General features: G+C 34.1%; 1 protein-coding gene across 4 annotated transcripts in view; it reads left to right on the forward strand.

Moving 5' to 3' along the window:
• Pi3K92E (phosphatidylinositol 3-kinase 92E) overlaps positions 1–24,279 on the forward strand; it is a 747,272-nt gene extending 722,993 nt beyond the window's left edge. For all 4 annotated transcript variants that reach the window (XM_072523217.1, XM_072523215.1, XM_072523216.1 and 1 more), the window contains one exon: positions 24,024–24,279. In XM_072523217.1, the coding sequence (XP_072379318.1) occupies positions 24,024–24,152 (129 nt within the window). In that variant the 3' untranslated portion in view covers positions 24,153–24,279. The remainder of the gene's footprint in view (positions 1–24,023) is intronic.
• The last annotated feature ends 2,830 nt before the right edge of the window (positions 24,280–27,109 follow it).

Consider the following 27,109-nt stretch of genomic DNA (forward strand, 5'->3'; position numbering starts at 1 on the left):
GTTCGGCGGGTAAGCATTTTTGCATAGGCTTCATTTTTTTTCTGTGTTGCGTCTTTGCATTCATCGTCAAACCAGTGATTGTTTCGGGTACAAGTTTCTGTTCCTATTTCATCTTGTGCTGCTGACTCAATAACTTCCCTTATCCTGTTCCAGAATGAGTCTATATCTCTCTGGTCTTCTTCGCCTAGACTTTGATTTCTTAACCTATTGGTAACTTAATCATCTATTTAATTGGGACTTATTCCCATTTAAATAGATGACTTTTTAGCTTCTAAACATTTATATTAAATTTGATATTTTTTATGTCACATGCTTATAAGTAATCTTAATGAAAAGCTGCAGAAAGAAAAAACAGAACCTTATTTAACCAATGAGAACTAAGATAGCATTTAATTTTTACAATCATATTTTCATTGTTTATTAACATTAAGATCTAAAAATTAAAAGGATTTTAAATGAAGATCTTCAATGTATGATCCAAGTTATATATGGCGTATACAGTAAAGGAGTAAAAAGTTATAACCCATTAAAATAATGTTATTCGTAAAATACCGCCACGGAAAAGCGGAGGTGAGAACTGTCTGAGCTTGGTTTTTTAGATTGAAACTTTAAATTGAAGCGCGCTTCCAAAATATTTAATATTTTGGCTTCTGTGGCACGTAGAACCTTTATTTTTTTACTGGGGTAGCTCAACCAAATAATAAGAATTGTGCTGTTTTGAAATATCTTACTAAATTTTTCGTAAAAAACTTATTGAATTTTACTATTATATCGTTAGAAATATTTAAATTTTATTGATAAGTGTATATGATTTATATAAATATATAATAATTATTATAATTTAATAAAATGCCCTAAGTTCTTTCCTACAAACTAAATAATTTTATTATACTTTCATTTAATGAAGATAAGTGGCTAATAAGTATAAAAAATATTTTTGTAGTTCATCCCTCCACTTTTCCGTCACGAGTAAACGGTAAAACACTGAACTAAATATATATAATATTTTCACTGTACCATCATTTTGGACTCAAATATTTTCTGGAATTAACATATATAACTCAGTAAGGAATAAAAAAAGAAAGGAAAGAAAGTTAAACTTCTTGTAACAAGTACAGGAAAAAAGTTATTAAGGTCTTGTAAAGTAGCGTCGATATACAGATGCTACTTTGCAAGACGATGCTAAATTGATGGTAAAAGCATAATGTATCGATGCCAAAATGATGTATCGGTGCAAATTTAAAATTTCATTTTTCGCTGTAACTTTTATGTTTGTAAACATTTATGTATAAAAATTTACAGCTATGTACTTTTAAATATGTGAAATTATAATTTGATGCACGCTTTGATGTAACTGATAGAGGGCGCCACATATGCCACATATGTGGTATAAATTTGCACTTAACTTTTTTGCACTTTAAGTTACCTGTATTTGCGATAAAACATATTAAAGATACATTATTTTAACAAAAAAAAGGTATACCTGTTAATAACTTTAAAACTCAACAGGTTTCGAGATAATCGCATTTTACCAATCAGCTGCATAATTCTGATTTAAGGCAATTACTCCAGGCGTGAAGAAAAAATAGACAAAAACATGAATACTTCTGAATTCTGGTATCAAATACCTTTAACTAAACTTAGTAGTTAATGAAATATTAAATAAAATTAATATATCAGCAGGATAATTAATAATAGGATTTGACAAAATAACAGAATAATAGGATTTTACATCAAACATTTTACTTTTTATGTTAAATTAAAGTCATAATCAAAACATTTGGTTTACAAACCAAATTAAGAAATAGTTAAACTAAATAACATAACTTTTTTCAAAGTAAATGTTTGATATGTCCACCATTTTCTTTAATTCATTTGTCAATATATTCCATAAAAGATGGTCCCATATTAAATAGCATCATTAGTTGTAAAGAAACTGCTGCAGTATTTATTTCTTCTCATAGTTGGTTGCGAATGTTTATGGGATTCTTATAGACACGTTGTTTTAATGAGCACCATATACCAAAATCAAGCGGATCAAATTCTTAGCTACGTGGTGGCTATAATGTATAATGGATGAATATATTCTTTTGGATACATATCCAAATCTTATGGTATATTATGGAACTACATCTTATTTGTCACAGAGGTTAAATAATGCATTAAACTGTAATGTATCTCGTTCATTGGTTACTTATATATACACGGAATAACCTATCGATGACATTACTTATTTATATGATTACGTTACAGCTTACAAGTAACTATAATTACATCTCAAACAAATGGACCATTATGATTTACTAACGAACTAATATTATGCTGAACTAAATTGCCTGTGCGTTTACTATATTTATATTTATATCGGTTATTAGGCCAACGATGATGTTTTTGTAAAAATGATGAGTTTTTAATGTTAGATTTGTAGCAAAAGTATTATGAAACAAGACACATATGTGTTATTTAATACATGTGCTTTAGTTTTTATTTGTACTAATAAAAATGGGTAAATAATTTACGTAATGAATAATAAGTATTCTTTTCGGATTTTTTATGAATTAAATAATTATATCAATATCTCACCACATTGCCAAGGAATATGACTACCACAATCAATCCAACGTTTAGAAAAGTTGTATTTAAGTATGTTCTAACTGCCTTCTTTCTAGAATGTGGTGGTGTACCATCTTGCATAAACCACATATTTTGAGTTTTCAGCATTTTACAATAGAGAAAAAGTAATACAACGCCATTATAGAAACTTAGGAAGCGATAGAAAAGGGAAATTGTAAACATGATGACGGCCAACGTCTAAATACGGACATGACACCTAAAGAAGAAGGTGAAGAATCTTTTCTCCAATAAGACATTTAGCACCCATAAGAAAGCATTTTGTTTGTTTTGTTACATTATAGGCTTTGAGTTGTTTTAATAATAATAAACTATGAATTATGCTTATCTACAGGTATTCAGTTCTTTACCGCACAAATATCAAACTAAGAATTATTATGCAGCTGACTTATAAAATGCGATTATCTCGAAAACGGTTAAATTTTCAGGTTACTAACAAGTATACCTTTTCTTTGTAAAAATAATGTATTTTTAATATTTTTTAACACAAATAGAGCTAACTGAAAGAGCAAAAAAAGCGCAAATTTATGCCACACATGTGGCATACGTGGCGCCCTCTATTAGTTACATTAATGTATGTATAAAACTATAATTTATCCTACTCAAAAACAAAAAACAAAATGCCGTCTATTGAACTGCTACATATTCACAGTTCTGCTCTACGGAATGGAAGCGTGGACACTAACTGTTGCATCTATGAATCGGCTCGAAGCTTTCGAAATGTGGTGTTATAGGCGCATCTTACGTATATCCTGGGTTGACAGAGTTACTAATGTGGAGGTCCTGCGTAAAATGGGGAAAGAATGTGAAATTCTCATGACCGTCAAAACTAAAAAGTTGGAATATCTAGGACATGTAATGAGAAATCAAGAACGTTACGGCCTTCTCCAGCTAATTCTCCAAGGGAAGGTAAATGGTAAGAGAGGACCGGGAAGAAGACGCATTTCCTGGCTTCAAAATTTACGAAAGTGGTATAACACGACTACCACTGAACTGTTCCTCGCTGCAATAAACAAAGTAAAGATAGCCGTGATGATCGCCAACATCCGGAACGGATAGGCACTTTAAGAAGAAGATCCTACTTCAAAGCATTCACCTGTAAATTTTTGTCCAAAAATATTTACAAACGTAAAATTTATAGCGAAAAATAAAATTTTAAATTTCCACTTTAGCACCCTGTATCTTTCTTAATATCAACATTTTATTAAAGCAAGTTGGCTTAAATCGTAATATTTTAAAGTGTAGAATCTACGGTTTCTCTTTGTACAATTACTTAAGGACCACCCTGTATATATATATATATATATATATACATACAGGGTGTATCAAAAAGGTATGTCATAAATTAAATCATGCATTCCGGGGACAAAAATAAATTGATTGAATCCAACTTATCTAAGTACAAAAGTGTACACTAAAAAAGTTACAGCCCTTTGAACTTACAAAATAAAAATTGTTTTTTTGCGTTATCTCCTAAACTACTTTACATTTTGTAATAAAAATGAACACGTTACTTTCTTTTTCTGAAAGCATTGTTCATACAAAAGAAACAAAAAAATCTAAGTTCACAGAAAAATTTTAACGGGGGTGTGCAGCCGTAAATCCCCCCAAACTTTTGAGCACGTTAAAATCAAATGAATTTTGTGGCATCATTAGTTTAACACATTATTTTTAAAACTTTTTGCCTCGTATCTCTTTTTTTAAAAAACAGTTTTTATTGAGTTACGACCCTTTTCATTAACCTTTAAAAAATTACGTGCAAATAAATAAATGGCTTAAATGAATTAACAAGTAAAAAAATGTCTATAACCTCTATAAATATGATATTACAATAAATGTTCAAAATGACCCCAAATTTTCTTCAATACACATTCGGTATCGTTTTAATAAGGAAAACCGAATGCGCTGAAAAATCATATTTTTCTGACGAAATTGATTTGCAGCTTCAATTATTCTAACCCTCAATTGTTGTTCGTCCTCTATTGTTACATAATACACTTTCTCTTTCATAAACCCCAAAAAGCAAAAGTCCATGGGATTAAGACCTGGACTTCTGGGTGGCCAAGAAATAGGTGCGTCACGACCCCTTCCAATCCACCGACCAGGATATTGCCTGCAAAGGTATTCCCGGACTTCATTACTGTAATGCGGTGGAGCGCCATCTTGTAGAAACCACATATTTTGCCTTATTGCAATATTCACTTCTTCCAAATACTCTTGTAAATCGTTTGCCAAGAACTATAATAATCACCATTTAAATTGTTGGTAAGAAATACTGGGCCTATTAGATTGTTATCCACAATTCCTGCCCAAACATTAACTTTGAAAGTCCTTTTGTGATGATGTGATGGTGATGAGTCGTTTTTTTGGCGTGAGAATTTTCGTCGTCACTATAAGAGAAAAACAATACAATATAGAACTACTCCAAGAACAATCAATAAGAGAACTATACCAACAACGTCTAGACCAAAAATTAATAGAATTTAGATACGGCAACATCAAAGAAATATACGAGCATATAAAGGCGAGTATAAAGCAAACAGCATTCGAAGCCCTTGGGGAAAAAGAACATATAACAAATAAACAGCACTATTATGTAATAAATGAACCAACAAAAAGAATAATTGAAGAAAAAAAGCAACTATACAGAAAATGGCTGACTACAAACAACGATGAAGTTTATAAAGAATATAGAGAAAAAGATAGAGAAGTGAACACAGCAAAAGAATAAAGAATGGGAAAGAATCTGCTTAAATATTGAAACATATATAGGAGGTACAAGAACTTCGGAGTCATGGAAAGTACTGAGAGGATTGAAACAAAACTCAAAAGAAAAAATTAAATTGGGAAATATACAGGACAAAGAATGGAAGGACTACTACAAGGAACTATTAACAAAACAAAGACCACAATTCATTGGAAAAGAAAACAGGCAAAGACGAAGCAGATTCCCACAACAAGAAATAGAAATAACACATAGGAAAATGAGAACGGCCATAAAAGCAATCAAAAATAAGAAAGCACCGGCACCTGGAGGCATCTCACCTGAGCTTATAAAATACGGATCAAAAAAATTACACCGGATGATACAATGGATATTTCAGAAAGCCATAAATGGAGAACAGCTCCCAAAGGAATGGACGGATGGCATATATGACATCTATATTTAAGAAAGCAGATAGAAAACGAAGATCATGCATAGACCACATATACACACTGGAACAACTGTTGGAAAAGAAAAAAGCAAAAAATAGAGATATACACTTTCTAATAATTTCGGATTGAAACTGTAATAAATCTAATAAACCACTCTAATAAATGCTGTCACCATTGTAGAAGACGCCTGTCTCAATATCCTTATCAATGCATCTACAATTCTTAGGGGATACTTATCCCTGCGAGCGGGGCAAGGCTTACTGGTTCCACTAGCCTGGACTGACTGGCTCCGCCCTCGCGGATTTACAAGAGGGTAGGGAGATTTTGGGAGGAAGGGGATTAAGGACTTCTCGGTCTCAGGTCCTGCAAATAGTGAGAGGCTACCGGCTTACGTTAGAAGCCGGAGCACTGCAAAAGCGAAAATGTGTATCTCTTCTAGTCTCTACCTGTAACGGCCGGGAATAACAAGAAAACAAATTTCGAGTTTACAATGTATTAAATAGACTGTATACTACAAAATATCAGTTATGACCAATAATGTTTCGATCAGGCGCGAAGGGAGACGAGAAGAGACAAAGCAAGGAATTAAAGGGCGGACAATTCCGTATTATTAGATATACCTTGGGTTAGTATATAGATCTTAGTTACCTTCGCGTATTTAGGCTCTAGCTAATGATACGCCTCCAGTCCTACAGGGATTCGAGATCCGTCAGTTTTAAGAAGTCAAAACGGCGCGCTATCGCGAACTTTCGAATCTCCAGATACCGGCACTTCTACGTTACAGTATCCCGTCGAGTTAAATAGCGCGCTCACTGGCTGCGTATCGTCCGATCTCCCGTACTTCTTGCGTGGGACGCTCTAGAGTGCCAACTTCCCACTAGTCCTCGCTGGCCCCGCTTCTCGGTTTTTTATGAGCCCGTATTCTCAATTTTCAGTCGTAGTACCAAGGTCGAGTTATTGTTTTTTTTTGCTGACTGAGTCCCCGTGTTATTTTTCAGCGGAGGTCTATGTTTTTTAAACGTGATTTAAACAACCGTGGTGACATGATATTTGAGACTCGCGTAATACATTTAAACTGGGTCGAGTTTTCAATCTTTGTTTAATGTAAAATGTTTACATTAAATATGTTACTTACTAGCTATGAATTTATTTGTTCTTTAATCAATTTGGAATATGTAATAATTACTTAAATAATTATTACTCTTTTCTAGGCTAATTACCCCTTAATTTTTCCTTCTTTATGTCCTTGCTATGTTTACGTTACATTACTTCCTTCGCAAAAAAAGAAAAGGCCTGAGAGGCCTTTTCCTTTTCCAACAACCATAATTATTCTAACTTACATATTACATTACTTATATACTACTATACTCTTTTATATTGAGTCCCAATTATTATGTTATATTATATTGTTTCTTATAGACTATTGTGCGGTGGTCAGCGAATGTATCGTGCTGCCCCCGTATTGTACCTATGTGTATGACAAGTTGAGTTACTTTTGTATTAAATTCTTATTGAAATTTACAAGTGAAAACATTCTTGACTTATTACAGTGTTTTGTGACTACATTGTGTCATTTATTCTAAAATTCTAAATTCTAAAACTGTTAGGCACTTCACTCGCGTCGTCTTGGCTTCTAATGTCCGTTTGCCAATTTTCACGTACCGTATTAACTTTCGTATTAGTGTTATCTGTCTCCATTGGGTTGCTGTCGCTGGTTGGTCGTTTCTGATTGGTACTGCTTTACTTTGCCGCGTTATACTTCTGATAAATTGGTATCTGGTATGTGTTTGCTGCATCTCTTTGTCCAATGTTCATCTTCTGATTCTGGTTGCTCATTGCTTGTATTCAGGTTTATATTTTGTTCTTAGTTCTTTGATTTTTGTTGTCGGTGTATTACCCAGTTGGTGAGGTTTGTCCATAACCCTGCTATGATTATGTAGCTGCATCCTATTGTTTGGTATATTCTTAACCCATTCAGTATTATTTCACAAGCATATATAATTGTTTTATATATTAAATATACGCCAATTAGGCTACTGGTGATATTTCCTAATGTGGATAACCATCCCCATATTCTATTGAGGGTGGAGTGAGCGATCTCCTTTAGTTCATTTTCGTCAAATATTTTGGTTAATGTATACCCTTGATTTATTGTCTCTAGGCCTGCTGTTCTTCTGGTGATTATGGTTGCTAATGCTGCTAATGGTTGTAGTGGTACCATGTCTATTAATGATTCTGCTTCTACTGTGATTTCTGTTGGATTGACTGCGTTGGTTGGGTCTGGTGTCAAGCTGATCCATTGTTCTTCTACATAGTACATCGGAGGTGTTACATGGTTGCAATCTATTTCTTCGGCGTAATCTTGGATTATTCTTGTTACTGGTGACATAAATTTTGACTGGTTTAGTAGTGAGATCGGTAGTTCATGGAAACATTTGTTTGTTCTTCGTATGGTCACTGGTTTCGGTGTGTATTGCATTATGTAAAGTACTTCTCCTAGTACTCTTCCTGTGTACCCTGGCATGTTCTGCATGAGTTGACTGACAGCGTTAGGTAGGGATGGGGCCATTAGTAATCTGTTTTTTAAAAGTTCTCTCTTTGTTTGACATCGACTCAGTACTGTGTCTAAGTATAGATTCTCTATTTCTCTTTGGTAGGCTTGTTCGGTGTAAAGGAATTTGCTATTTATGTAGGTCATTAGGTCTACGTTTTGGGGAAGGAGTGGCATACTAGGATTTATTTTGTTGTTTACGAGGAAATTTATTAGGATTCGGGGGTGTTCAGTTTGCCATACCTCTGTGTTACATATTATAGCCCTTTTGTGTAGCGTTAGAGCAAATATGTTTTTATCTTGTTCTACTATTACCAGCTCTTCAAGGGATTGTTTATTAGTGATCTTTTCACCGTGCCCTTTATAAAGTTGTGACAATTGACTTTCACAACTGTTGTCTTTGTATTGTTTCCAGGTTATTTCGCCTATTGTAGAGTCGAAGCAATAGCCATCGATGAATGGACATGTTACTCCCTCTCGTAGGTGGATTTCTTCTGCCTGGTTGTGGTTGCTGCTGCCAGGAATCTGATAGTTAACAATGTAATCGGTTTCGGAACGGTATTCATGGTTTTCTTTGCGGTTTTTGTAACAAATCGCACTGTTATTACTGCCTGAGCAGTCGCGCTCCCGTTAGCAAACTTTAGTTAGCATTAGTACTTTCTACGCGTAAGTCCAACGCACCTTAACCTATACATACATGCATAGCTGCTTATTGCAGACAATTGTAGCGATAGCTTTACATAATTCTGACTTATAAACTAACCTACATTGCGTTGCATATTAGTATGCCTTATGACCATAAACTAATAAAATAAATTGATATTTAAATAGTTAATAAAAGTTATATTGATAGTTGGGACTTTGCATTTTTAAACGACTACAATGTACTATATGATATTTATGTTATATATACACCCTGTAAAGTTAAGTCTTATATTTTTAATTTTCAACTTGTCATCACGTATTGTTTACCGTATCATATGTGTACTGAATTCTGCTTTTATCAGAAAACTATATCAAGTATCCTATTTTCAAATGTAATTCTTAAAATTCAAGATTATTCCTTAACTCTTTCCTAAAATTCCAAAATAATTCCAAGATAGAGTTTATCTTTATTTCTTTATTAAACAAAATGACCTGTTGTTTGTACTTTACAACTGTTTATCGTAATTATGTTTCAAGGCTAATTAATTACATTTTGCTGAGCGGCAAATCTTTGTTGAAGAAATTGGATTCTCACCTATAATATGAACTCTTGGTATTAGAACTACATTTTCACTATACTACATTTTTAATCGTTGACGATTTCTAACTTGACCTTTAATTTTTTTTTATTATTGTTTTCTACGTTGATAGGAATCCAAGTCTGTCAACTAGTTTCCGACATAGCAGTAATGGATAGCGTATAGAACCGTACTAATAAAAGTCTCCTATTCTTTACTAATTAGCAGAGGCTTAGACCCTTATTAACCTTGATTAATTTACTTATTATTTTCCTCATTTCTTGCTTATTTTTTTATGATAAAATAATAATCTTGTATTTCTATTTAGTGATTTGTTTTTCCACGTTAGTTTTTAACTATTTTTGTTTAATTTTCGAGCCTGCCCTATTTATATTTTCAAAGAAAATTATTTCCATTAAACTCTATTTATTTTTAACTGTGAATGAGTATATTACCTGTGTTTGGTCTTTCGTCCCTTGTTGTTAATGGCGAATTTTCCTACCTATTAACATGTGTACTTCTGTTAGGAAGGGTGACGACCATATTCCAATCCGTCGTTACATTTATACTGGATTGCAAAACCTACCCTTTCTATAGTTTTTTGTTTTCCATATTTTCGGATTATGGGAGATACCATTTTCCGTGCTAATGTGGTATGTCGGTAGAGAATTGTGTCACAGGCACAATAATTTCTTACGGGGGGTGAACAAGGTTTAGAGACACTAAACAATATGTCAGGAGATGATGTGGGGTGTTTGCAAACATTATCGAATGCACATCGGAACATTAATACGTTCCAACAAGGCAAGTACTATTCGCTTGATGATGTATGGAAATTGCTGGTACGATATGGGGAATTTGGGTGTCTCGTCTGAGAATCTGAAACCGACGTCTACTTCGTCGTACCAAGTGTTTCGGCGTTTTTCTGCCTTCTTCAGACGCTATTCTAGCGCTCTGATTCGGCGTTTTTCCTTCCTTCCTTCCGTGTATATTTTCTGTGGGTTTTCTGGGGGCGGTCCCACGCGAGCGTCCTTGCGCTGGGTGCCTTGCCCAATTTGTCTTTTTGAATTCGCAGGTCAAATTCCTGAAAATTCCTCTCTGCACATTTGCACAATACGCTATAAGCTGGCATTGTACAGCTGGAACAGCTTGCATTAACTACTTCTGTTAATATAGGAAACCAGTATGTGGTATTTACCCATCTGTTAGTGACACCACCAATAATGTGTTTGCCTCGGCAAACATTAAATTCTTGTTTTATTTCCGTGATTGTGTCGGGATCGGTGATTACATCGCCGCTGAAAATGTCGTTCGCTAATGCGTTTGACATTAGAGCTATTTTACAATAGCAGTTGGGTTTTGGACATCGCTGCCTCATTGTCTAAAACGTCGCCATGAAAATGGAAGTTTTGGTCGCCTTCCATTTCAGTGTTTTATAACACTTCCGTTCTAGAAATGATAATACTTGCTATACGGTGATAATGTGACTGTCATTGAAAGAAAGTTTATTTATAATAGAACGCGACAGATGAGCGAGATACGGATTCCTTACTATATTAAATTTCTTGTTAAAATTTTAGCATTATTCGAGCGGCCGTCTCTTGTAATACCAAGCTTTTAACCTTTCTTGTCGTTGTTTGATATTTTCATTATTGGTCTTCTGCGTCGAAAAACATTTCTGCGTTCTCATCATTCAGTGTTATTATTGTTGTCTCATTTTTATTTCTTCTTCTGTTGTATGAGTTCCATCCTCTCTTTTTCGTTTTATGGAATGTGCAGCATTTTCTTTCGGGTTTGCTGCCTAATCTATTCCTTATTCGTTCTGATCTTTTTGGTTGGCTGATGTCTCCCTGGCTTCCTTTTCTTCTTCTCGGCGGTTTGTTAAGTGAAGTTCATGGTCCCCATAATGGCAGTGTTGCCACCTTCGAAGGCTCAACTCCTTCTTCTTCCGTTTCTTCTTTTTCTGATTCTCCTATTTCTTCTTCTTTCTCCGTGGAGTAATCAATTGTTTCATTCTCGTAATATTTCTTTAACCTATTTACGTGCACTACCTGTCTATTTTTTCCTTTTTTTTGTACCCACTGCATACGTCACTGGTCCGACTTTTTCTATAATTTCAAATGTTCCTATCCATTTTTTCTGTAACTTCTTTGAAAGACCTGTCGTGCTACTTAAGTCTCTCAGATATACTTTGTCTCCTTCTTCAAATTCTCTAATTTCTGTGTTTTTATTGTATCTTTTTATCCTTGATTCTTTAGCTTTTTCTATATTCTCCTGCGCTTTTGTATATACTGTTTTCATTCTTGCTTCTAACTCTGCTGCATAATTTCCGTCTAAATCGTACCTCTTCCTCTGGGGTTGTGTTAAGAGATCTAAGGGTAATATTTGTTCTGTTCCGTGTAACATATAATATGGTGTGTATCCTGTAGAAGAATGTATACTTCCTCGATAAGCCATTAATACGTACGGTATCCATTGATCTCAATCTCTTTGATTATCCGCGATATAGTGCGAAAGCATGTCCTTTATAACTCTGTGCAATCTTTCAATCTGTCCGTTCGTTGTAGGTGCATCCAATGTTTCTGGATCTGGGGAAATTCCTTCCTGTGTTACTATGTGTCCCAAATATTTTACTTTTTGCAAAATAAAATTGCATTTCTTTGCTTTCAATTTTATGTTAGCGTCGCTTAATCTTTCGAAGACTTCTTCAATTTTCTTTATGTGGTCCATTTCGCCCAAATAGTTGAATAGTATAATATCATCTAGATATACCATGCAGAATATTCCTGTGAGTCCGGCTAGTGTGGCGTTCATAAATCGCTGAAAAGTTGCTGGGGCGTTCGCTAATCCAAAAGGCATTTTCGTATATTCGTAGTGTCCGTGGTATGTACTGAATCCTGTTAGTGGAATGTCTTTTTCTTCCATGTCTACCTGGTGGTAAGCGTCCGCGACGTCTATTACTGAAAATAACAATTTCTCTCCTGCTTGATATCCTTGTAGAAGGTTATTTATGTTTTATAAGGGGTAATATTCTTTCTGTGTTACTGCGTTTAATCCTCTGTAGTCTATACACAATCTTATTTTCTCTGTTTCGTCCGGTTTCTGCTTAACAATCAATACTACTGGGGCGCTCCACTGACTGGTTGATTCTCTTATGACTTTAACTTTTAGTAGTCTGTCTATTTCTTTCTTGAGTGCTCCTCTTTGTCGATATGGCATTCTATATGGGGTCTTGAAAACTGGTTTTGTGTCTGGTTCTAGAGTAATGCTGTGTTTGACTTTCGATGTGCTTGTAATAATCTCGTTGTCGTCCGTAAAAATGTGGTGATATTTTCTTATTACCTTTATTATTTCTTGTCTTGCTTCCCTGGATAGGTGCTCCATTTCGAATCCATCTTCAATCCATTTATTGTTTGAGACATCAAATTTGGAGATTGTTTCTGCTTTCTTTTGTTGTTCTACAATACATTCTGATGCTATTCCAATCTTCTCTCCTTTTCTCAAAGTTATGCTTTGGAACGATGCGTTTATTAGTCTTATGGGAATCATTTCCTTATTATCCACTACTGCATTAGCCATTCGTATGAAGTGTGGCCCATTTTTTTGTGATTTACAGACTATTGTCGTACCATCTATTTGTTTTCTGATTTTTCCCATTGTGACGACTTCGGATCGGGCCGGTATGGCTAGCTCTTCGTTCAGTACTATTGGAGACTCTTTGTTTTTTGAGAAGTATTCATGTTGGTTATCTTCATTCTTTAGATTTGTATTGTTGGTTCGTGGTTTGATTTTCTTGACCCTTTCTGATTCGTTGTTTTTGTCGACTGGTATCTCTTCCAAGTCCACTTGTTTTTCTTCGGCTTTTTTATCTTTTCTCTTGTTTCTTCTATTTGGTCTTGTTCTTTGTTTAGGTTCCGTCTCTTCTACCTTTGACTGATCATTTTTCTGTTGTGTTTCATTGATGTGGTGTACTGTTTCTTCCTGATTGTGTTGTGCTGTTTCTAGCCGTTTTCTCTTATCATCTGTATATTGTTTCATGTCGGTTTTCCTTCTTTGCTTTGTTCTTTTGTTTGTAGAGATTCTAGTTTTTTCTGTCCTTTTCATTTTGTTCCTGCTGTTCGATGTTTTAGTAGTGGTTGGCTGCTGTTCTGATGACACTCTTGGCATTTGGGATTCCTTTTGTGTCTCCTTTTGTTTATTTGGTTCGCTCTTTCTTTATGTCTGTCTGTTTGCGTTCGGTAAGTTTTTTTTGTCTTCTTTTATAACACTTTTATGTTGTTTTTCCAAAAATTCTTTTACTATTGATAACCATTTGTTCCATTCTTGTCTTGTGGTTTTATGGTTATTGTCGTATGCTTTTACCGTCATTACTTCCATTATCTCTCCTGCTGTTATCATTGGAATTGATTGTCCCCATAATATTAGTGAAGGTTCGTCTTCATATGAGATGATTGCTTTGTGGCTTGCTAAAAAGTCTCTACCTAATAACATTGATACTTCGCCTAGCGTTATGTCGCTACAGACTATGAATCTGGCTTTTGTTTACCTGCTTTTGGGTGTTGTTTGTATATCCACATATGCTGTTCCGTATATATCTATCTTATGTCCTGTTATCCCTCGTAGCGATAGTGATTCCGTGATTTCTGGGTTTATATCTTCATTTTGTATTAGTGATATCCTTATCAATGAGAACGCGCCGCCCGTGTTTATCATGGCGGAGAGTTTTCTTCCATTAATCGTGAGTGTTATTACATAGGGTTGTTTTGTTTCTGTGCCGTCATCGAGGTGTTCTATTTTGTGTGTGCCCCTCGTAATTTTTCCATTTTGGCCACTGGGTGAGGGCTTATTAGTGGCCATGGTTAGTTTAAATTTTGGTTGCGGTTCTTATTATGTTGACTTTATCGTGTTTCTTGTTTTCTTCTATCCTCGTTCCTGTTTCTGTTGCTGTTCCATCTGTTTCTATCCTTTCCTTGCGAATTGTCTCGTTGCTTGCTTGTGTAATTATTCCTTCCATATTTTTGCGTGTATGTTTTTGTCTCTTGCCTACTTTTTGGCTGAGTGTCGTTAGGTTGGCCTGTTCTTCTGTTAAGTAAGCAATTTCTTGCCCAGTGCCCTTCCTTTCCACATTCAAAGCATTCTTCTCCCGTTTTCTTGGCTAGATTGGCTCCTGTCCAGCATTCCTCTATGAAGTGTCCCTTTTTCCCACATTTGTAACATTTGATTTCTTGTGCTGCTGGTGATAATTGTTCCCTTTTCCTTGTTCTGCATTCCCTTATGAGATGCCCTGTTCTGTTACAGTAATGGCATCTTTGTTCTTCTCTTATGGCTGAAACTCTGGCTGTATTCGCTCTTCCTTGTATCATCATTAGATTTATCTCCTGTAATGTTACTATTTCCTCTGCTTTTTCCAAGTCTAAGTTTGGCTCCTTTAACAGTAAGATGCCTGTTTCTTTCATTAGATCTCTTCTGAGTCCTAGTTTAAATTGGTTAAGTACCAGTTCTTTGTTTTTCTTCCTAATACCTGGTTGATCTTCGGTTGTTGCTCCTTCCAAATCTTCTAGAACTCTGGCAGCTAGTATTCGTAGTCTTGTCGTAAAATCTGATTCGCTTTCCTCGTTTCTTTGGAAGCAATTTGGGAGCATCATCGTCCTCTCTCCTGGCAATTTTTTTGGTGCAAATTTTTGGATTGGCTTCGCTTTTAAATCTCCGTAGTTCAGATTATCTAATGTTGGATCTGATTTGAAAAATTGGTACGCCGGTCCTGTTAATTTGAATTTTAATATTTGTAAGGTATCCTCTTCTTTCCATTTATCTAATTGTGCGCGCTGTTCTAGTTTCTCGAAGTATCGAATGGGATCCTTTGTATTGAAATCTGCTAGGGTAGCCGCGACAACTCCTAGGGGTTGCGGTGGCCATGATATCGTTACTGGGGTAATAGGCGTTGCTTGTGGCATGTTAAAAAATAATTTTTTTTTATATATATTTATACTTTTATACTTTCTTCAAAATATTCCTCGAGTAACAAAATATATATGGCACACTTGATTCATTAAAACAAAATTGAATTCGATATGTAAACAGTTATCTAGTAATACTCAACTAATGCTATTTTGCACTTTTACAAGGAACAAGGTCGTGCACTCGACACTGTGAACTTGACCTAGTTACTTAAATTCCTTATTTTCAACTACTATGTAAATAATACCTGTGTCTTAACTGTATACTTTATATATTTAGTAGAGTATTATATGGTAACTTTTAAGAAGTCAAAAAAAAAACAAATATATAGAGAATAAATTGTTGTCAAATAAAATAAAATTAGAATTGTAAGTTTAATTAAAATTGACTGTTCCAGTAAAGTGTTAGTAATAATAAATTTTTTTGAAAAAAATTTAAATTGTCCTTCCTTTAATGTTTATAAAAGGCTTTACCTACCTTAGTAAGGCTTCTTAGGATTCTGGGTTTAAGGACGGGATTATTATGATGCTATTTCCTTTTTTAAAAAAATCTACTTTCTACTGACAAATTTGTGCTACAGTGCAAAAGTTATTTTGTACTGAATGGAAATTTTCCAACTGATTTATTTGCTTATTCACGAAAGATTCTGCACACGAAAGGGAATTATTCACTGTATATTTCACTTTGTTGCTGTACTAGGAAAAGAAAAAAAAATTTGGAATGTCACTGGTGAAACCAAAATTTCAACGATGGAAGAAATTTTTATAAATGTAAAAAAAACTTGCAAAAGTTTACCAAAAAAATAAAAAACTGAAGAAGTGACTTAATCATCCCTATTTTCCGAATTAATTTCCCCAAACCGGAACCGCTGTCACCACTCTAATAATTTCGGATTGAAACTGTAATAAATCTAATAAACCACTCTAATAAATTATCACCACTCTAATAAATGCTGTCACCATTGTAGAAGACGCCTGTCTCAATATCCTTATCAATGCATCTACAATTCTTAGGGGATACTTATCCCTGCGAGCGGGGCAAGGCTTACTGGTTCAACTAGCCTGGACTGACTGGTTCCGCCCTCGCGGATTTACAAGAGGGTAGGGAGATTTTGGGAGGAAGGGGATTAAGGACTTCTCGGTCTCAGGTCCTGCAAAGAGTGAGAGGCTACCGGCTTACATTAGAAGCCGGAGCACTGCAAAAGCGAAAATGTGTATCTCTTCTAGTCTCTACCTGTAACGGCCGGGAATAACAAGAAAACAAATTTCGAGTTTACAATGTATTAAATAGACTGTATACTACAAAATATCAGTTATGACCAATAATGTTTCGATCAGGCGCGAAGGGAGACGAGAAGAGACAAAGCAAGGAATTAAAGGGCGGACAATTCCGTATTATTAGATATACCTTGGGTTAGTATATAGATCTTAGTTACCTTCGCGTATTTAGGCTCTAGCTAATGAATACGCCTCCAGTCCTACAGGGATTCGAGATCCGTCAGTTTTAAGAAGTCAAAACGGCGCGCTATCGCGAACTTTCGAATCTCCAGATACCGGCACTTCTACGTTACAGTATCCCGTCGAGTTAAATAGCGCGCTCACTGGCTGCGTATCGTCCGATCTCCCGTACTTCTTGCGTGGGACGCTCTAGAGTGCCAACTTCCCACTAGTCCTCGCTGGCCCCGCTTCTCGGTTTTTTATGAGCCCGTATTCTCAATTTTCAGTCGTAGTACCAAGGTCGAGTTATTGTTTTTTTTTTGCTGACTGAGTTCCCGTGTTATTTTTCAGCGAAGGTAATCCTCGCGGATTTACAAGAGGGTAGGGAGATTTTGGGAGGAAGGGGATTAAGGACTTCTCGGTCTCAGGTCCTGCAAAGAGTGAGAGGCTACCGGCTTACGTTAGAAGCCGGAGCACTGCAAAAGCGAAAATGTGTATCTCTTCTAGTCTCTACCTGTAACGGCCAGGAATAACAAGAAAACAAATTTCGAGTTTACAATGTATTAAATAGACTGTATACTACAAAATATCAGTTATGACCAATAATGTTTCGATCAGGCGCGAAGGGAGACGAGAAGAGAAAAAGCAAGGAATTAAAGGACGGACAATTCCGTATTATTAGATATACCTTGGGTTAGTATATAGATCTTAGTTACCTTCGCGTATTTAGGCTCTAGCTAATGAATACGCCTCCAGTCCTACAGGGATTCGAGATCCGTCAGTTTTAAGAAGTCAAAACGGCGCGCTATCGCGAACTTTCGAATCTCCAGATACCGGCACTTCTACGTTACACTATCCCGTCAAGTTAAATAGCGCGCTCACTGGCTGCGTATCGTCCGATCTCCCGTACTTCTTGCGTGGGACGCTCTAGAGTGCCAACTTCCCACTAGTCCTCGCTGGCCCCGCTTCTCGGTTTTTTATGAGCCCGTATTCTCAATTTTCAGTCGTAGTACCAAGGTCGAGTTATTGTTTTTTTTTGCTGACTGAGTTCCCGTGTTATTTTTCAGCGAAGGTCTATGTTTTTAAACGTGATTTAAACAACCGTGGTGACCTGATATTTGAGACTCGTGTAATACATTTAAACTGGGTCGAGTTTTCAATCTTTGTTTAATGTAAAATGTTTACATTAAATATGTTACTTACTAGCTATGAATTTATTTGTTCTTTAATCAATTTGGGATATGTAATAATTACTTAAATAATTATTACTCTTTTCTAGGCTAATTACCCCTTAGTTACCTTCGCGTATTTAGGCTCTAGCTAATGAATACGCCTCCAGTCCTACAGGGATTCGAGATCCGTCAGTTTTAAGAAGTCAAAACGGCGCGCTATGTCGAACTTTCGAATCTCCAGATACCGGCACTTCTACGTTACACTATCCCGTCGAGTTAAATAGCGCGCTCACTGGCTGCGTATCGTCCGATCTCCCGTACTTCTTGTGTGGGACGCTCTAGAGTGCCAACTTCCCACTAGTCCTCGCTGGCCCCGCTTCTCGGTTTTTTATGAGCCCGTATTCTCAATTTTCAGTCGTAGTACCAAGGTCGAGTTATTGTTTTTTTTGCTGACTGAGTTCCCGTGTTATTTTTCAGCGAAGGTCTATGTTTTTAAACGTGATTTAAACAACCGTGGTGACCTGATATTTGAGACTCGTGTAATACATTTAAACTGGGTCGAGTTTTCAATCTTTGTTTAATGTAAAATGTTTACATTAAATATGTTACTTACTAGCTATGAATTTATTTGTTCTTTAATCAATTTGGGATATGTAATAATTACTTAAATAATTATTACTCTTTTCTAGGCTAATTACCCCTTAATTTTTCCTTCTTTATTTCCTTGCTATGTTTACATTACAACTTGGCATTTGTGGACCTGAGAAAGGCGTATGACTCTATACCAAGGTCAGAACTATGAAAGGCAATGTACAAATTAGAAATACAGACGGAACTCATAGAAGCTACAAAAGCTCTGTATAAAGAAAATAAAGTGTCCATTAAAATGGGAACAAGAATCATAGGAGACTTCACCACAACAAAAGGGCTCCTGCGGGGTTGTTCCACATCTCCAATCCTATTCAAAATATATTTAGAGAAAGCCTTGACTACATGGAAAAGAAAATGTGAAGGCATGGGAGTACCGGTACGGAACGAATACCTATATACGTTAAGCTTTGCAGACGATCAAGTAGTGATTGCACAAGACCAAGACGACCTCAGCTACATGATGAAGAAACTGCAAGAAGAATATACCAAGGCTGGCCTAGATATTAACCTCGCGAAAACAGAGTACCTGAGTAAGGATAAATTCAAATACCTGGGGTTTATAATCACGAAAAAGGCAACAACAGAGGAAGAAATTACACAAAGATTAGGAAAAACAAGAACAGCAATCCGACAACTTAACTCAGTATGGTGGGATGGACACCTAAATATGAAGACAAAAACGCAGATTTATAAAACATTAGTGCGAAGTATTATGACATATGGGGCTGAAAATTGGATCATAAACAAGAAAAACAGCAGTAAAATAGTAGCAACAGAGATGGAATGCCTGCGAAGATGCTGCAGTATGGACATGTAAGAAGAACCTTGCGACAGCAGATGGATAAAGAGAATAACCGAATGGAGCCCCATAGGAAGGAGGAAAAGAGGACGACCCCGAAAATCCTGGAGGAACGAAGTAGACGACGCCATGAGTAAGAGAGGCCTAAACGATGGAGAATGGAACAACAGAGAGAGATGGAAACGGATGAACGAGGGAAGGCAGTGAATACTGAAGAATCCCTAAATATATATATATATATATATATATATATATATATATATATATATATATATATATATATATATATTTTCGTCGGCCCAAATGTGCTCGTTATAATGGTTTGTTATTTCATTTCTACTGAAGGTAGCTTCATCGGTAAACAAAATATTTCTAATAAAATTAACATTTTGAGTGTTTTCCATTAACAACCAATCGCAAAATTCAATCCTTTTAGCATAATCTTCAACCAATAACTTCTGAACCGTTGTTAAGTGATAGGGTTTAAGCAGCTGATCTTTTAAACGCCTCCAAACCCTTACGCGAGGAACATTAAGTTGAGCAACAACATTTAGTTGAGCAACTATTACCCTTGTAGTTGTTCCAGGGACTTCTTCAATGATTTCTAAAATGTCTTCATCAGTTGCAGCCATTATTGGATGACCACTATTGCCAGCAACTTGCGGTTGGAATGTACCCGTTTCCCGTAAACGACGATCAATGGTCAGAAATAATCGTCTATTGGGTGTCTTTCGATTGGGGTATTGTACTGTATAACGCCTTGCGGCTGCTGCACTATTTCCTTGACATTCACCTACGATATCCCGATAGTTTATTGAAATCATAATTTAATCTGATCCAACTTACCCAAAGTTAAATGCATATCTGCCATTTCCTGAAATGTGTAGGCCGTTGTAATATCAAAATTTTTACAATGTATTAAAAATTTTTAATATTAACTTATTCACATAATAAATGATAGCTTCAAATTATTGACTATTATTGATGGAACTGTTTGTAATTATTATATCCGTAGAAACTAATTGTAATTTTATGGCCAACTAGAAAAAAACTGGTTTTTCGAAAAAGTGATAAGAGGCAAAAAAGTTTTAAAAATAATGTGTTAAACTAATGATGCCACAAAATTCATTTGATTTGAACGTACTCAAAAGTTTGGAGAGATTTAGGGCTGCACACCCCCCTTAAAATTTTTCTGTGCGCTTATATTTTGTTGTTTCTTTTTTATGAAAAATGCTTTAAGAAAGTAACGTGTTCATTTTTATTACAAAATGTCAAGTAGTTTAGGAGATAATGCAAAAAAAACAATTTTTATTTTGTAACTTTAAAGGGCTGTAACTTTTTTTGTGTGCACTTTTGTACTAAGGTAAGTTGTACCTTAGTACAAAAGTGTACACAAAAAAAGTTACAGCCCTTTAAAGTTACAAAATAAAGTGTCAGAGTTATTCTGTCTAGTTTTCAACTTTTTATTATAGTTGTTTTCAACATTTTTTTTAAATATTATATTGTGAAATTTTCATATACTTTTTGGGTAACTTAGAGATTGTCAAAATCTAAGAAGTTATATTTAATAAACTTGAATTTGTTTTGCATATAATTTTTTTTATTAATATTTCCTTACCTTTTAACATTTACAGCATTTTTGTTTATTAAATCAACTTTAATTAATTTTAGCAGTATACGATACCTGGAAGAGTGACCGTTACTCTTTTTTAGAGTAGTATCCCTCTTCTGGCGCCCTCAATTTGTTTTCTTTGTTAATTCTCATTATATCTATTTATTTTTCACATCTTCTTTTCTATCCATCATACATATTTTCCTGATTTACTGTCTTAAAAAGGCATGCAAATTGGCCGTATCCATCCTTGAGTTTCTAATTACTTCTTTACTTAATTGTTATCTATTTTACTTCTATCAATTTTATCCCATATATATATATATATATATATATATATATATATATATATATATATATATATATATATATATATACCTATATATATACATTCACCTACGATATCCCGATAGTTTATTGAAATCATAATTTAATCTGATCCAACTTACCCAAAGTTAAATGCATATCTGCCATTTCCTGAAATGTGTAGGCCGTTGTAATATCAAAATTTTTACAATGTATTAAAAATTTTTAATATTAACTTATTCACATAATAAATGATAGCTTCAAATTATTGACTATTATTGATGGAACTGTTTGTAATTATTATATCCGTAGAAACTAATTGTAATTTTATGGCCAACTAGAAAAAAACTGGTTTTTCGAAAAAGTGATAAGAGGCAAAAAAGTTTTAAAAATAATGTGTTAAACTAATGATGCCACAAAATTCATTTGATTTGAACGTACTCAAAAGTTTAGAGAGATTTAGGGCTGCACACCCCCCTTAAAATTTTTCTGTGCGCTTATATTTTGTTGTTTCTTTTTTATGAAAAATGCTTTAAGAAAGTAACGTGTTCATTTTTATTACAAAATGTCAAGTAGTTTAGGAGATAATGCAAAAAAAAAATTTTTATTTTGTAACTTTAAAGGGCTGTAACTTTTTTTGTGTACACTTTTGTACTAAGGTAAGTTGCATTCAGTCAATTTATTTTTGTCCCCGGAATGCGTGATTTAATTTATGACATACCTTTTTGTAACACCCTGTATACAGGGTGATTGATTAGTATGATAAAGCTCAGTAGATCTGCTATAATAATAGATAGCAATAAAACTTAATAACAAAAGTTGTAGGCAACTTTGAGGTTCATATTACAAAATTAGTTGAATGTTACAGGGTTTTTGATAACATAAGGTTACAACCAAACTTATGTTTTTTTTTAATAGAACACCCTGTATTTTATTTTATATTCGAAATGATCTTCATGTCCCCATCACAACAATATAAAGATTTATTATATTATATTTACAAAGTTATAACCAATTTTCTATGAAAATCGTAACAAGTTCACCTCCCTATATATTTAAAAAGAAGCACAAAAACAATGATCAATTGCTGCCATATTTTTTTATCGATTTTCAAAAATTATTGATATTGCTAATTTTCTTTATATTGAATACAGGGTGAGTCAAAACGCAAGTACATTATTTTCCCAGTCATTTTAAATAGAATACTCTGTATTTTATATCACTATCGAAAAGTAGCATTACCATGTTTCTATTTTTATTTAACGTTCCCTATGTCTAAATTTATTAGTTTATGAGATATTTGCATTTTTCAAAACAAATTATTAATTAGATGTATACATTTTTAGGAATTTTAAGTAGGCCATGACTGAATTCTCTAAAACTGACCAGCGTTATTGATTATTGATTCGGTAATCAATGTAACAATGTATCAAATAAAGAAAGAAAAATAATTTATTATTAATAAAGTTTGCAAATAAAAATTCAAACACAAAATATAACATTTATGGAAAAATTAAAAACTACTTTTAATAAAATATTTTGAATATTTAATTACATAAGGTGTACAAAATGACCTCCTAAAACATTTATGCATGCCTGAAGACGGTCATTAAATGCACTCACATTACGAAACCTTTGTTCAGTAACACTACGAAATACATTTCGTATTCTATCTTTCATATCACCTCTTGTTGTTGGATGTATTACTTCATTCTTAACATAACCCCAAACAAATGAGTCCATATTATTAAATTCTGCTGATCTGGGTGGCCACGCTACTGGTCCAATTCTTTCAATCTATCTATCAGGAGATTAATCGTCAAGTTCACCTTGAATCAATCCATTATGGTGGACAGAAGTACCGTCATGCAAAAACCACACTATGGGATAATGCGAGCGAAAAATAAAAGTAAAATGTAATGGCATGTCTCACAAAACACAAAACCAAAAAAGATATATCGATGGACGGAACCGTATATACGTATTTCTGACTATTGGTCGTCTTCAGTATAGTGCAGCTAAGTTAGAAAAGGAGCATGTTAATTTAGGAAAGGATCACTACAGGAGCAATGTGACCAATTTGTGGCATTAGAGTTAGAAGACCCTGATGGTTTCCAGGGCAACAGCTAACGATAACCACAGAGGAAGCTTCTCGATAAATAACAAGGCAAATCATATCTAAGCTGCTCTAAATAGCTTATATGTGCTGCCGACAAATTCCTTTTGTAAAATTTTTAATTATTTCTAATAGGTGGATTTGAAGTGTCGACAATAATATTGTTGTACTACTTATTTTTGTATAACTAATTCTATATATAATTTTTTTAGTTTGTGAAAAAAAATACAGTCCATATTTCATCAGTATCAGTAAATGAGTTAATATGTTTTATCTTTTATATTAGGATATTTTAACAATCAGTTTCAAGCAGCATGCGAACTACTAAAACAGTTTTAATAAACGTAATATATGATTTTGCATCGTATTATATTATTTTAATTTTACTATTAATACCGTTTTGCCCTTTCAGGTGATGAAGATGTCTGACGACGAAGCCTTACGCCATTTTAGGTCAAAGTTTGATGAAGCTCTTTCAAATTCTTGGAAGACTTCTGTGAATTGGGCTACTCATAACATAGCTAAAAATAACAGAGCGTAGTCTTAATTTTTGTTTACATTTGATTATGTTGCCAAGCTGATAAGAATAAAGTGCCAACATGTAGTAGTAATAGTATATTTATACACTAAATTACGAAATTATTTGTAAATAAATTTTGTCAATATTATCGCTTTACTTATTTATTTTCCATATAATAACTAGTGGGAAAACAAGTGGGAAATAATGAATGTGAATCCTGTACGATAAACATAATTGAATCATAAGGAAAACAAAACTCTACTTCATAAGAAACGATCAGGAAAAAAAATCTGAAGGATCATACAATGCACTTAGTAAAATGAAAATCTAGAAACGACCTATCTACAACGTGAAATAATAGAATACAACTTTTAATTTGAATTAAAGATGCAAAAAAAATTAGAAATCGAAACTACAACATATTTCTATAAAAGTTTTACAGTTCCGAAATGTGAGCACACAAGTAACAATATATATTTTTTTTAAATTCTGCTGAACATTTTATAAAGAATAGTGATAATGTAATCAAAAACTGCTGTGTTTAGTTATATTAATCAAGACATGCTGTAACAGTTAAATTCTGAAATAAATAGAAAAAACTTTCTGTCTTTTCCTTTTAAATTGAAGAGCGAGATTTTACGGCTGAAATTAAAACAATATTTGCAAATTACGGTTAATTCGCTAAACCTAACAAAAATAACAAGAAACAATTAATAACCAACATCTCAAAGATACTAATGAACTTTTATTTTATTTTTTTTTTATTCGATTTGACTCAACCAGTCTTAATATAAACTAATATGATTATCAACAAAAATCAAATAGTGATTTATAGTGTCACTGCACTAAAAAAAATTATTCTGAAACTATCACTCTAAAATTTAGTGAAAAATAAACTAATAATTTTTAAAACAAAAATAACAAGTTCTACTTTAAGTGTAAACTATCATACACAGTCAAATAAGCTCTTGTTTATGTTGGAACGTCTGTTCTTTTATTTTTAGATTTCGGGAAAGCATTGATTATTAAAGGGGTATGTTTTGTTGAATCTCCTCGGATTTAACAATAAGTTGGGGTAGGTAACTAACCGTATCCTAGGAAAAATGTCGTAATCAGTATTAATAAAATTTGCTAACTATACTGGTCTAATGTATAAAATTGAATTAGTTAAACTAAAATTACTAAGTAAAATTATTCCAGTACAGATTAGTTAAGTAAAGGTAAATATTTATAAAAGTATGAGTCTCAATACGTAACGCTACTAATAATCATTGAAAATAAAATAAATGAATAAATATAATCGTTTAAACATGAAATAATACCATAATCTAAGATCCTATATTGATTTGAAGAAGAAAAAAAAAACAAAATTTAACTTCTCGATATTATGTCTTCCCAAATATACTACGAAAACACTCTGTTATTAAGATCTAAAACGAGTGGAAATAAAGAATACGATGCTCTATTATACCAAGAAAATTGTTTTGGACGCCAGCATATTTTTGATAAAAATATACAAAAACTAGTGTATGTGGTTGAAATAGATAGAATAAATATAAACATAAATACAAGATAAATTGCCATAGTTTTTCTGTTAAAAATGGAAACGACGATTACGCACAAATTAGAACACTGCATAATGCCTGAACCATACGGAAAAATACTACCAAAGGGTGCATAGTTTTATTAAAAGCTAGCAAAAAATTACTCCAAAACGCCATAAATTTACACTAGAGTCTGATGAAGAGTAATGCATAAAATTACTTTAGTTTCAGAAGAGGAAAAGTGTCTTGACACCAAAATAAGTTAACTTAACCTATACTATAGGAAAAGCAACTCAACCGAGGTAGTTATAGAATAACTACTCGTTAATAAACTATTGAATCAACAAAAAATAAAACATTATCCAGAATGTGTTATAAATCAATATCATCCTAGAGAATAAAATAAAGAATAATCAACCACAAAAATGAACATCCCTTACGTCACCAAACAATGATTATTTTGAGGACTCATCTTCAGAAAGATCAGTAACATCTAATTTGATGTCTCTAATATGGAAATCTCCTAGGATGTTGCCATCCAGATCTCTCAAGGAATAAACTAAGGGTGAAATTACCTTATTGACAACACAGGGTATAAATTTAGGTGCTAGTTTAGCTGAAAAGTTGTCGACAGCTTTGGAAAGTACAAAATTTCTCTTCCAGACCTTATACCCTACATTGAAATGTAGTGTGCGTTTACGCAAGTTTGTAACAGTCGTTACTTTTATTACAATTTATATTAAAATAATAAACAATTTATATTAAAATAATTTCAGAGATGTAGTATGGGTTGCCTAACTTTAAGTGTTCATTTGCCCATTAAGTGTGTATTAATAATTTAAGTTGTCACTCTGATCTAATTTGGTACCATTGCGAACCAGAGAGATGACAGGAGATTAAGGGGAGTGGAAACTGGCTTTAGGTTAACTTGGTTAACAAACTAGGAATTAGAATTCACTTTTGATCGGGAGTTTGAAGTGGTACACAACGGTGGTAGTTAGCGAAAGAAAATCCAATTAATGCATAGAATTTCCTTCACTTCAAGAAGTTAAATATTCCCAGTAGAACCATAACAATTTAATTGACGGTGTTTTCGGAAACTCGGGAAGATGAAGTGAGATTTCTAGCACGGAATTAAGTAGCTATCTGCCACCTACCATGGAATTATAAATTTCCCTCAGAACATCCGAGGGAGAGTACCACTTCAACTCTATTAGAATCAGGGTCATTGGGGCAAGCCAGGGGGTATTGTCTACTCCACCCTCATTTTTTTTTCTCCAGCCTGCACCTAGAGGTAGGGCAGGACAGTCATCATCGGAACTGAGCCAATTAGCACCAGCTCCGTGCTAATTTCGGACCTCAAGGAGGACTTCGCTGGGACACCGAAGCCATTCGGGAGTATCCTTCCAGACAACTGTTTCACCTAGGAGGACA

This window comes from Diabrotica undecimpunctata, chromosome 2 (genome assembly GCF_040954645.1).
Source record: "Diabrotica undecimpunctata isolate CICGRU chromosome 2, icDiaUnde3, whole genome shotgun sequence".
Lineage (NCBI taxonomy): Eukaryota > Metazoa > Arthropoda > Insecta > Coleoptera > Chrysomelidae > Diabrotica > Diabrotica undecimpunctata.